The sequence below is a fragment of the Tyto alba genome, unplaced genomic scaffold (assembly GCF_018691265.1).
Source record: "Tyto alba isolate M040663 unplaced genomic scaffold, T.alba_DEE_v4.0 Super-Scaffold_16, whole genome shotgun sequence".
Taxonomy (NCBI): domain Eukaryota; kingdom Metazoa; phylum Chordata; class Aves; order Strigiformes; family Tytonidae; genus Tyto; species Tyto alba.
This window is the reverse complement of record NW_024881278.1, coordinates 14433206-14446703: the sequence shown is the minus strand read 5'-3', so window position 1 is coordinate 14446703 and position 13498 is coordinate 14433206. Positions and strand designations below refer to the sequence as shown.

General features: G+C 41.6%; 1 protein-coding gene across 7 annotated transcripts in view; it reads right to left on the bottom strand.

Annotated features, from left to right (window-relative positions):
• Nucleotides 1-4481: 4481 nt before the first annotated feature.
• TMEM63A (transmembrane protein 63A) overlaps nucleotides 4482-13498 on the bottom strand; it is a 33079-nt gene continuing 24062 nt past the window's right edge. The window contains exons 19-24 of one of the 7 annotated variants that reach the window (XR_006164991.1): nucleotides 12317-12422; nucleotides 10183-10350; nucleotides 7512-9314; nucleotides 6837-7109; nucleotides 6198-6260; nucleotides 5552-5604 (exon numbers count right to left, since the gene is read on the bottom strand). Coding sequence is in view for 1 of the 7 variants with exons in the window: in XM_042789257.1 (XP_042645191.1) it covers nucleotides 5437-5604; nucleotides 6198-6260; nucleotides 6651-6766; nucleotides 10183-10350; nucleotides 12317-12422 (621 nt within the window). In the remaining 6 variants the exon portion in view is untranslated. Of the gene's footprint in view, nucleotides 5605-6197; nucleotides 6261-6650; nucleotides 6767-6836; nucleotides 7110-7511; nucleotides 9315-10182; nucleotides 10351-12316; nucleotides 12423-13498 lie in introns of those variants that run through there. The other 6 variants (XR_006164995.1, XR_006164994.1, XM_042789257.1 and 3 more) reach the window with 6 other exon arrangements.

Below are 13498 nucleotides of genomic sequence, written 5' to 3'. Positions count from 1 at the left end.
GCAACTTGGTACTTTACATTTCAGGAGAGCAGGCTGTAATAAAGCTAGGTGATCTGAAAAGCCAAGTTTAAAACACTACATGCATGAAAGGTTTTCATACAGAAGGAAGGCGAGCTGTGTACAAAAATACATCTATCTTGCATTCCCTCTGCTCTCAGTCTTCCTCCTTTACTTTTTTTTAATTAAACAAACATCTGAGAAGCACAACAGAGAGATACCTTTCAAAAATAGCAACTAACTTCCATCACAAACTTTCACCCTTTCACATCACTACATAAAAATTGGAGGTTCACAACCACACACCAGTAATAATGAGACAGTAACAAATTCTGGCTCCTATTTTATTTAGGAGTACCTTATGATATACCATACATTAGATTTCTAGAACTCTATTCTAAACAAACATAACTTTTGAGAAGAGTGTCTTAACTACTGACCAGCACTTAATTAACCACTGAGTCTAGAAACAAATATGAAAACTTCCCTCTCTTTCTGGCTCTTCATAGTTCTACCCATTCCCACTTGAATATCATCCACAGATCTAGTACAGAGCGTTCAGATCTTGCAACCACTGTTCTGTGACTTCTCAGAAAAAGCTATTTTACTTCAAGATCTAAACCTAATCATCAGTTTACAGTCTGGAAGATAAAAGTGTTTTAAGGCCCTAAAATGACACTATCATATCTGTGTTATATCATACGTGTCACATACCTAGCACACCTTAGGGAAATGATAAGATGGGAGGAAACTCTGGACTGCTCAAGACCACAAACTTTCTATCAGTAGACATTTCCAAACCAGAACTTTAGCGGAAGGAGAACCCCATCCAGAATTGAACCTGGAAATATATTTAGCTCATTAAGTTAGTGAAATTCTTACTTAACATACAGAATATTACTTTCCACTAGCCATAAAAGTTGGTCCTGAGGTAGAACTTTCAGTCTATTCCAAAGTGAGCAGATCAGACACCTATTACAGCAGAACTCACTTAAAAAGAGAGGAAATAAGCTGCTACAGGAGGGAACAAATCCTCCTCCAGGAAAGCAAACATGTTTGCTTCCAACCAGGAGGTGAGAGTCACCCTGTAATGGAGACTGCAGGCTCCTGGTTGGAAGAGATTAGTAACGGAGGCACACTGAGTAGGGAGAAGCAGCTTTGTGTAACTATACCAGTTAATTCATGGGGCCACATTCGTTGGTTCATCAAAAGAACTGAAAGCTAATTATGGTACAGGCAATAGAAAGACAGCTGATCTTGACACACATTCTCTCCAAACAACAAATGCTTACAGACTCTGCTGACAAAGAACAAGTGAAGGTAACCCAGGAGCTCTGTGTTTGAGCACAAAAAAATTGGGAAGTTGCACTTGCAGCTGAGATGCTACAGCCTAACCAGTAGGATGCTGGATACAAAGCAAGAGCCAGGAGTTAACCCAAGAATCAAAGAATCAGAGGGAAGAATGTTCCGTTATAAAGACCCAATCTTCAGTGTCTCCACTTTTGGACATTTCCTTTCTGTTTTGATCTGTCAGACAGCTGTCAAAAGAATGAGTAACTTCTGTACCTCTGAAATATCCGAAACAGGTGCTTGCAGCTGTTACAGACAGGTGACAGGCAGAATAATTTGAGAAGTCTTGTCTAGATTAGCTAGAAAAGGAATTGGCAAGACCACTTTAAGAAGATAAGACACATGTCCTCTTTGAAAGTTACAGTCCTGGCCATCATATGGAATTAAAAGTCTGTTCTTCCTTGTATTGGTGCAGCTCAGAGACAATGAAGTGTGTCTCTTGCTTGTACTCAAGGGACTTGGGTTTGTGTTAGTGACAGAAAAAGACCCCTCCTCCCCGAATCTTCCTGTGCCTCTCACCTCACTTTTGCTAAGAGCCAGGAGAACAACTCTATGGTCCGATGCTTCTCAGACAAGCACACCTTCTTGAAAAGCATAAAAGTAAAAGGCTTCCAAATGTAAATAAATGAGCGCTCTGTAGATCATACACAGAGCTTTCAGTTATGCTACTAGCATTGGTGGGTAAGCGGAGATAGGAACTGGATTTCTGTAAAGAGGGAAGGAACACGGTCTAGAGCTACACTGAAGCATTTCAAGACTTAGCCAGCACAGGGATCTGCTTTTGGCTCAGGACATGAGAAAAGCCCAAAGGAAAACAAGGCATGAACGCGTGCACCTAATGCAAATGAGAAACTGCCATCACTTGGGTGTTGAGGATGTGTTGTAATAGGGCTGGAGGTGAACCAGATTGGGCCTGCATACAGAATAAGCTCGAACTGGCACAGACCTTGGTATATCTAAACAAGCCAAGTTTTTTTGGAGTCTCAGCATACTAGATAGCATTTTCTTCACTATAGAAGAAAATCCTCTAGAGCGAAGTCTTTGGAGCAGTGTAGTGAATTGTACATTATCAAATGAGCTCCGTTCTTCCACTTTTCAGAGGCTGTCCCCTCAGTTGTGTCACAGAGAATCCCATCACAGACCACACTGTAGGGCTTACTCACGCTCGAGTGTCAGACTTGTCCAGGATTCGTGTTCCCCGGGAGCGCTGCTGGCGGTGGCTCCTAGAACACAAGCAAGGACTTAGCGAGGAGCGAGGTAGGGGGGGAGGAGCTGTTCCAACTGAGCAATGCAAGGCAAGCAGCAGGCGCTGGATCTCAACAAATATGGCTTCTGGGAGCTACAATCAGCAACTCCAGCTGGGCCATTTGCTTAGGCTTCCTGCCAAAAGATTTATAAAAAGAACAGTAAAGAATGTGCAATGGCTTTAAATATGAATTTCAAATACAGTGCAGCCAATATCCACATTTGTTGAGGCTTCCATCGCTCAGCTTTTCTCGAAGGCTCATCAAGGAATGCAAGGAGTTTCTCCTGCTGATCTAATTTTATCCTCTCAGAGATATCCACCAGCATGAAGGAATGAATTAGAGCCAGTGCAGTTTCCTAATTACTTCCAGCTCTGAGAGAGCAACCCAAAAGATACTAGGGAAGCAAGCATAACATAGCAAAGCTGATAAATCAGCCTTTAATTTGGGTGTTGCTATCATGGAGGTCTTGTGATAATTTACTAAGGGGTGATCCCAGCCTTTACTCAAACTAGTGCATGTCCTAACAGCACAGACATTTCTAGGAGTTTAACTGCAGCAGAGTACAGTGGCAAACAAGAATGGCTGCTACAAGGTAAGTGAAGTATGTGGGTGGTTTCCCCAGCAGACACACGAATGGGCTCCTCAAATGCCTGCAGTGACTATTTAACAAGATGCAACTTTCCATTACCTAGCAGGTTTTCCCTATTCTGTATCTGAGTCACGTTCGCATGACTGGAGGTGGGTTTATTCAAGTTGACATGAGAGCTGGGCCTGTCTGTACCAAAGCTGTACCAGCCACAAGGAGCTTCATCACCAAGGTTCAGCAGCCTTCCAAGCACAAAAACGAAATCCAATCACCAAAAGTTTTTGTCCTTGATATGACATACAGAACCTCACAGTGAATATCAAAAGTCACTTGCTCAATAAAGTTACACCAGAGTATAAAAATCCCACAGTGCCACCCTGTAAACGGGACAAGTGTGGTAGCTGAATCATTTATTTGATTCCTCAGTTAGTATAGATGTAAGTGTCCACTGCTTCTGCAGCCACCTGTATGAGATGGGGTACTGCAGCTAGAAATGCATCAGAACAATCACAGACTTCTGATCTAATTAATACAACAGGCCCTGTCTCCTCCTTCTGTCCTCACATCTGTATGAGACTCGGAGACAAGTGATAAAATGTGGAATCTGTTGGTTTTCTTTCTGCTTGGTTCCAGGGTACGTACCACACCTCTAGTAATACCACGACTGCTAAAATCAAAACACTCCCCCCTCTCCACACGCAACTCCCTTGACTAAACTGCAACGCTGAAGTGATAGTGTAAAGAGGCCCTGACGCAAATCCATGCCCCTCCATTAGACAAAGCTCCTCACTTTCATTTTAAGAACCAGGAATTACAGGTACCTTCAACCAACAGGAGAGGTTTGTCATCAGAGCTCTGCAGGGTCCTTGCAGCAGGGCAGGGCCCCTGCTCAGCATTCGTCCAGGTCTCGGGAAACTGGAGGCAGTCCTGCAAGACACTGAACATCTGCACACACTTATTTATGGCACAAATTCTACTCCAATCTCAGCATGTTGCTGCTTCACAGATATGCTAGAAAAGGTCAAGTTCAGGAACTAACAGTTTAACAATGAGCAGGCAAACAGAGGGCTTGGGAGGGCCAAAACCTTCTCCTACCCAAAGCTCACCAAGATTCATCCCCTAGAGAAATTTAAAAATATTCAATCTCTCATGGGACGTACAGTCATTCTAAGCCTCACAACAGTGCTCTTATAAACAGTTCCTGACATTGATCACGCCGTGAGGCAGCTAGTGAAAGAACCGTTTTTAAATACACAAAAATTAAAAAAAAAAAAAAAAAAAAAAATCAAGCCAGCCTGAAATTTCTCTGAACCCAGTGTTTTATTGCTTAGTGATTATTAGTTACACTTTGACACAATGTAATTTGGAATAAATTGGCACCTACTACATAATTTTAAAAACTTAGTATCTTACAGCTCATATAATTGGCACTATAGAGAAAACCCAGAGATCTGCCTTTTTGACCCAAGATTAAAAGAAAGATAAAATGTTTACATCCTTTATTGTTGGCAGGTGAACTTTTATTGTGGAAGGCCCTTAAAAATAGTGAACAGAAACTAATGACCTAAACGCCCTCCAAAAAATACATAAAAACATTATCAGATAAATGACTCCCTTCTTTACACCAGCCTTTTTGCTTTGGTACTTTTAGTATCCAAGTGCACAGTAACTCCTTCTTCTCTTTTAAGGAAAAAATGTAACACAGTTAAGTCTACAATGACTACTTTGAGTGACAAGAGAAGAGACTCCCACACACCATCCTCAGCACCCACGCAAACAGCATCTTCATCAAAAGTGACATTGCCTCAGGATTTAACACATCCCAAGAAGTTTATAAATACTAAAGAGTTGATTTAAAAAAAAATTTAAAAAAAAAAAAGAGCAATAATTATTTTGAATAAATAAATGACAGCTGCAATGGCTGCATTTGCTTTGGTGACCAGTTATCTATATGCAGCATAAGCTATCTTCATAAGGCAAATGATGAGATAGCATAAGCGAAGTCCCTGAGGATCAGCATCTCTGTGCTCAACATGTTTGTTTCACAGTGTGTGTAGTCAGCCTGGAATACAATTAGTCCCAAGACATCTGCTTTTTAATCTCCAAGCACAGCTGCAGACCACACAGTGAATTATTTCTGTACCTCTTCTGTAGGCAGGAATATGTAAATAAAACAGAATACTTAGTAGGTGGTGGAGGGGAATTAGTTCTCCTAAACCTGGACCAAGTGCTCCACCTTGTGTTAGTCCTTGGCATTCAAAGCGAACCTCTCGATGCTCGCTCAGTAACTGCAGGTCCAGCAGAAAAGCTTGGGATTCCTTCTGCCTGTGAACAAGTGTTGTCCATGGTGCCATATGATTGCTGCTCCTTATGGGCAAGCATTGTCCTTTCTGTAGAATGATGCAAAACTCGGGGGACGTACATCTGAAATCACAAGTGTTAAGGACCTTACTAGTCTCTCAAAGCATAACGCTGGGATAATTCACCCAAGGTATTTTTTCCCCTTGCCACTCTTCTTTTCATCCATCTCCCATTCTTCACCTTAACACCTAAGGCCTTTTGTTCCCTAACAGGCTTCCTGGTGCAACACTCACCTGCTCTTGCAGACTGTGGCACAAAGGCCTCTATTTCTACCTCAGTCCCACATCCTTCCTTGGTGACATGGCACCTGCTGCACATGTCACAACATTCAAAGTCACAAAGCATTGGCAACTGACTGCACGTGGCAGCTGTCCAGATGAGAGGTATTTGGTGTAAAGCCCAGAACACAGTGTACAGAGCTGCTGGGAGTAGCGTGTCTCAACTACTCCTAAAACGTCAGCCGAAGGTACTTCTGGAACACCACCTAGGAACAGTCAAGGAGCCCAGCTGCAGAACTCTCTGGTCCCACATATATATGGGAGGTCCCACAGTCCATTCAGACTACTATGTCCTATGCAAGCTCTTTGGTAAACAGGGTGAGAAATTAAGTTTTTCTAGGAAACGCAAGAGAATATGAGTAACTCTTAACTTCTTACAGAAGATGTTGGGATGGTTGGTACATCTGTGTCATTCCCTCTTTCACCTTGTGTGTCTTCTATCTGTAACCAATAACAGGGGAGAAAAGAGTGGGGAAAGGGAGAGAGACAATATCAAATTGGTAAGTCAAAACAATATACAGAGATCATAAACACCTGAACACCTGCACAGACAGATCTCTCTGCAGTGCTGGTACTCTCTCCTCCAATCCTCCTGCACACTTCTTCCATACAGCTCTTTCCTCTCAAATTCAGCTCCTGCTAACACCGACAGACATCCCCCTGTGCCAAGCAGCCTACCACTACTATCAGCCCTCTTTAGCCATCTTACCAGAATGAACCTTTGTGGACAGACGTTGTTAGCAAGAAGGCACAAACAGCCCAGTAGGAACAGCTGGTGCCACATCAAGCACATAGGTAGGTGCTGGGAGGTGTTGGGTATCCATCACTTACCTTGTAGTTCAGTGGGCTCAGGTACTTGAAACAGCCAAAACAAGTATAAGCCAAGCAAATAACAATTGTGATGTTGACAACTAGGAAGGTAAACATGGTTGTAGGTGCTTTAAAGCCTAGAAAAATACCGAGAATATAATATAAAAATACACAGCAGGAAAAAAAAACAAACAAAACCAAACAAACCTTCACTTTATCTTCCCCACTTTCAGAAGCCTTTTGGTTTTTTTTTCCTTAAGAGGACTGGGCACGCCACTTCCAGCCACAGAGAGAAGAACCTCATTATGCACAAAGCTCCTTGACTGGTAAAACTGCTGAGCGAGCTGTTTTCCCAGCTTCCTTAAAGGCCAAGAAAGGTGGCTGCAGTACTTGAGTGACAAACAAGACTCAGAGCGATTCTTCTCCTCCTCCCTCAGTCATCTATTCTGGACCCACTTCTAAAATACTTTCATTAATAATCTGTGAAACGTAATAGATAGAGTCCATTTATTAAATAGGATGATGGCACCAAACTGTATGGCTTGCAAACAATCCAAAGGAAAAAAAAAAAAAAAAGGAAAAAGAAAAAACCCACAAAATTACCTTGACAAATTAGACAACCCCAGTCTCTTTCAAGGAAAAAAAAACAAACCAAACCAAGACAAGACAAGACCAATGAATAAACTGTAAGATGAATTTATATGTAGGAAACTAAGTAACTACAATTTGGAAGGAAAAATTAAATGTAAATGTGAGGGATAACAAGCCTGTAGTACTGCAGAATATAACTGATGATTACAAGCTGGAAAGCAGTCAATAGTGTGATGCTATCACAAAACATGGGGAGGGGAAAAAAAAAAAAGGCAAGTGCCTGGTACCTACACAAAATACTTTGGTGCTACTGAACCTCCAATTTGAGCAGCTTTCTCTGTGTAGGACACCGCGATAAAATACAGACAGAACTGGGAAGAATCCAAGGAAAAGGAATAGGAGAAGAAACTTAGTAAACATGAACTAAGCTGAAAGATAAGTTTTTCTTCAGAAGAGAGCGAGTGCATGAGTGTGAGAGAGAGAGAATATGGATGAGAATATGAGAGAGAGGGAGATAGAGAAATATTACATTAATAAGATATTAGGGGGAAAAACCAACCAACCAACCAACCAACCACACACACACACACACACACCACTTAGCTGTTTTCAAGCTTCTTTAGTCAAGAGGCAACACCAGCCCTCAGATATTTTTGTGGTAACCCCAGCATATGCTGTGGCACAAAACAGACAAGTTTTAAGTTTTAGCAGGTTGTATAAGCCCTGCACAGATCTGTTCATGAGGGGAGAGAACTATACACATGCAAAAAAAAAAAAAAAAACCAAAACCAAGAAACCCCACAAACATGTCACTATTCAAACCAAAAAGGGAAGTGAAAAAAACCTCCCTATGGGTATTCTGGAATGTCCTTCAGAAGAGGTTGTTTTTATAAAAGTAGATTACATCAGTATTTACCAACTGGTGAGGAACATCTACACCAAAGCCAGTGTATGGTGCGAACCACGAGGCAAACAGCAGAGATCAGGGAAGAAGAAATCTCCAAAGATCATTTTTCCCTGTCCTCAGTGCTCCTCCCTGCCAACAGCTCTAGAGAACATGGGACTGCAGCGACTCTCCCAGGAGACAGGGGCTGAGCTGCAGAGAGTACCGTCACCGCCTCTGTTGCGAGAGGCCCAGCAGTGCTTCAGGTGTGTGAAGGGTGAGTGGATGGCACGAGAGCTGAGGAAGAAAACAGTGACTGAGAAGGAAATAGGTGACACCAGTACAGCCTATCACCTTCTGTATGCAGTCAACTGGTATTTGATCCTGAGAACTGGGAGAGGTTCTCGCAGCTTTACGTTAATATCATGAGTGAGGAAACAGAGTATTATCCCTGTACTCTGCAACCAGACCGAAATATCCACACCAGGCAAACTGTACAAATCAGTGACTAAGCAATCAAGCTTTACACAACATAAACTGATTTATTTTGCAGATAAGGAAGCATAGCACTGTTCTCCCCTCCTTCCTTCTCTTTGGCACAGGAAGCAGCAATGAAATCAATGGCCATAAAATCAAAATCCCAAGTTCCTAGCTCTGAGACTCACACCGCTTGGCTAGACTGCCCTGTGCACTGACAAATCACTGAACAACATCCCGTAAACAGGATCCTCTATACTGACAAAGCCAAACATGATAATCTAGCCTGTGTTTTCCATCACTAAATTCCATGACAAGTGATGGTTTTACCACAGATGTGGAACCAGAAAACATTATTATAAAGATTTAATTTTTACTACACCAGGATTTCCTTCGTAACAATTAAAGATGCGCAGCAACTGCTGCATGTTTGGAGTTGATTTTTCTAAAGCATACTCTAGAAGTTTTGCTGTTATTTTAGAGGACATAGATTTGTTGGTCTTTCTGGTTGCAAAGACAGCTCTCAAAACAAGGGAACAAACAAGCTCTCATACATACAAGTAACGCAGGGACATCTGCTCAAATCCAAGGACAGCCTGAAGCAATAGTTCCAAGTGCCTCTTACATCCACAGGGAGCTATCTCCAAAGTTAGATGGCAGTCAGCCAACATCATCTTTTTTACTACTGGTATGCTAGAAAAATACAGTGCAAGCATGGTCATTTGTCATCAGTGCTGTGAAAGCAAGTAAGAGGGCAAAATACAGTTCGATACCAAGGGTCTCCTTCCCAATAAGAGAAGCTCAACTCCTTCCAGCATCACTGGCATCCCTGTTCCATGCCAAATGTTCCCTCCTATATCACAGATAAAAAGCCATAAGCCATTGCCTACTTTTTCTGATGTCAAAGCTGTTAGTACACCACAGCCAATACTGTCAATGCCAAGTATTTGCAAAATACAGAACATCCCTATTTTTAAAATAAATTACACACAAAACATGAGGTTTTAAATTACAATATGTGGAGAAGAGTCACCATCTCACTGCAGTCTTCCATGTGAAGTTTGACAGATGATGTAGAACACAGGTCTTACCAGCATTAGCCAACATTTTAACATTTTTTTTCTAAATGACAGCTGTACAACAGAGGCAGTAGCCAATTCACGCAGGAAAATTAAACTTATGCAGAGACTACAAAAATGCAGGTAGTGAAGTCAGAGACCATCTTACTAGAAAGACCTAATTATGAATAGAGTTTTGTCTTATCTAAGGATTTTTACTCTATGTCACTCCACAGCTCAACCGGCCAATTCAAACTCTACAAATTTAGGGAACACATGATTTCCTGTAAAATGAAGAACTAAGAAGCTCCATGCTAAATGTTTTAAGTTAACATATCAGCCATCTCCTTCAGAGTGTTTTACGCAAACTTGTGTAAGCTGCAAACGTTGTATAATTCAGTGCCACTGGTAACCAACATGACTCACACTTATGGAAATAAAAAGAAAAGCCCACAGAAATCTATGAAACTTCACATGTAATTTAGGTAAGAGATTAGGCAAGAGAGTTGGGATCAGCTCCTAAATGGAAAAAGGTAATACTTACCTAGCCGCAAAAATGAGAAAAAGTAGAGCCAGAAAAGGCAGAGAATTGGAGCTGCAAGGGCCTGATTCACAGCTGCAAAGTGCATCTTCTTCTCCAGCTTGGCAGGGAGATATGCATAGTAAAGGTTATAACGGTCAACCATGTGCTTCAGGAGTATGTATATTAAACCTGGAAGGAAAAAAGGGAAAGCCAAGGAGACGTTGTTGAAGACTTGACAAAAATCAGCAATTCTGTGAGCAGATCTACACTAACCGAGTGACTGAAAACCTCGACAGCAGTGGTGGATACAGCCCAGATATGAACGGGGTACAGCTTCACGACAGCAGCCTGCTTCTAAGGCTGTTGCATCCGCAGCCCAAGACCCCCAGGGCCTCTCCATCCCTGCCCCTCTCCACACACTTCTCTGGCACCATTCCCGCTCCCAGAGAGAACCCAGAGCTTCTTCCTAGTGCTAGCACATGAGGCCAAGCCAGCAGGGAAGACTTGGTTACTCCTCCACCACCGCTACACCTCACTGGTAAGGAAGAAAGGTCTAACAGTGGCTTAATGCCTCCCTCTCAGCCCTCAAAAGATTCATGACTGGATTTTAAGTCAGCTATTTCTTATTCCCCTCCCCTCAAAAAAACCCAGTTACTGCTGTGACAGCAACGAATTACAACAGCTCTGGTATGCAGTAGCACATTCCGATATTTACAACTGCACACAAAACAAAATGTAAATAAATATCAAGTACATTGTTATAAAAAAATTGGCCACATTCTCCCAATAATAAGGTTGTTGATTAAAACCGGTTCTAAACAATATCTGATTTAGCTAATTATGTTGTATTTAGCGCTCTAAAATTTTGGATTAGAAAAGGAAAATACCAACTATATAAAATTATTTAGTACTACTTATGCCTGATAAACAGGTTTCCAGAGTGGAAATATCTGTAGCTGCTGAAATGATTCTTTACACATAATTCTTGTGACAGACCAGAAACTCTGTGAATGAAAGATGCAGTAAAATAAGATGTAGATCATGTCAGTCATTAAAGATGGACAACTGCCCATGAGTTCTAGACAGATTGCTACATTTTTGTGCACCCATACAGGATTTAATGGCTGGTACAGGAAGGAGAAAGTAGTCAAAGGCAACTTAAGGCAGAAATGTTAAGTTTTGTTAATGGGACAGAGATAAACCAACTGAGTAAGAGAAACCTGCTAGAAAAAGGAGGTCTGCGACTCAGAGATCTAAAGACCTCCTCAGCATCCTGTAGGATTGCAGCTCCATCTACACCACAGGGCAGCTGTGCTGCACCAAATGCCCTGAGCTCCTGCTCCTAGTTAACTAGTTTTCTAAGGCAGCAAATCTACCCGAGCATGCAGCATTTCCTTCTCTGGTCAAAGGGCAGCTATGGTGTTCACCACGGCCATGCTGCAGCAAAGCAGTGAGCACATCGTTAGGTCGCATCCCTGGGGTCAGGACCACGGGGCATACAGCTGACCACAGCCCAGTGATGGCCACAGCCCCCTTCCTCATTCACGTTCAGGACGTGGAATCTTAGATAAACGGTCTGCAAGGCAGAAGAGCCGTGGTAGTGAAAAGGACAAGTAGTTTTCCAGTCTCTTGCTACTGGATCAACATGTTATTTTTGTGCTTCATTTTACATACATTAGTCAAACTTTAGGACAAAAGTTAGTTCAAATGTGCCTAATGGATTTGAGGATCAGAATGTCTCAGGTCAAGTTTGGCTGCTTAAGGTAGACCTCCAGGCTGGGTACCCTCTGCAGCTTGCTTCTCCCAGACCTCAAGGACCCAGAGATAAAAATAATCCCCTCATCCCCAAACCTACCTAAACTCCTACACTTAACTATTAAAAACCAACACTAGCACTAGTACACTCAAACTTGAGAAATAAAATAAGCATCTAGTAGACAATAAACATACTTTCAACTTCTAAAGGCAGTACAAGAGCTAAGTAATTCACTATCTTCTGCCCTATTTTTCCACAAGAAGGGAAGGAAACTTGGATCCAAGTCCTAAGGATTATCAGCATTTGAACTGAAGTAAGAATGCAGAATTGGGCCGTCCAAACCTCCCACGTGCCCCCATCAACTCATTGGAAGCATCCACAGCTCATCAGAAAACTTACCAAATGGAACAATGATGGGACATGTAATGCTATAGGCCATGATGACAGTGAACACGCACAACATCCAGGCATACATTGCTCCAAATTCATATTCAAATGCCTGTTGCTAGGAACAAAAACAAAACACTCAAAACTCTCGTGTCATCTATCAATGTGTCACGAGTTAAGAATAGATTCACTAAAGCAACAATTCACCTTCTCTTATTGTCTCCCTATGAGAGATCAGTTATCTCCCTAAGAGGCATAAATGACGTAATTAGAGAGATGAAGTATTATGCATTTAAGCATATGTACTTACAGAAAATATGCTGCTTCTTTCATAGCCCTAAAGTAATTCCTCCAGGAATCTGTTTTCATCTACAAGAAGCAACTACTTAAAACCACATGGCAGAAAATAATTGTGCCACACTCAGAACCTTCATCTCACTGCAGATTCCACTGAATCTGTACTGTCCCTTGTGTTGGTTTTCCCAGTAGGGAAAGCTCAAAGCTTTGGTGTGGTCAGTATTCTCACTTTTTCCTCTTAGGATGAGGAAATCAATATAAATCATTTCAACCAGAGCAAAGGGTAATATGCAACAGTTAAGAGAAGTGAATGTTTAAAAGAATCTTGTAAAAATGGAACCCACCCATCCACAAAAAAAGAACAAAAGAAATGAAAGAAGAAAAAGAACAAGGGCAGCTGTATACAGGCTTCAGTTCCCATTGTAACACCTGGAATTTCAAGCTGCAAGATAACACATCATCGGGAAGTGACAGTCCACCACTTCAAATGGAATACAGACAATAAGTATGTATTTTGCTCGGTGTATGTTCATATTGAAGTAAGTTGTACACACCTGCGGGCTGCCAGAAGAAACTAACTACAGACAGATTTGAATTTAAAAACCCCCAAAGTCTAGACTCTAGATAAAATCAGAATTATCTTATAAAATTAAAATCATAAAACTCAGACTTGGAGCTATGAAGAGAATGATATCTGAAGTCCAGAGCTTGGGTTTTGATTTTTGACCATCTCTGACTTGAATAAATGCCTCCCCATTATCTGTGCTGAAAATAAATGGAATATTAACCTGTCATAGACAAGTGAAACAAAGGCCAAAAAAAATGACAGGAGATCATAGTTAATGGTATGAAGGACAGGGGCTCCCACTGTTTCTGATAAGGTTCAGTCATTTAATT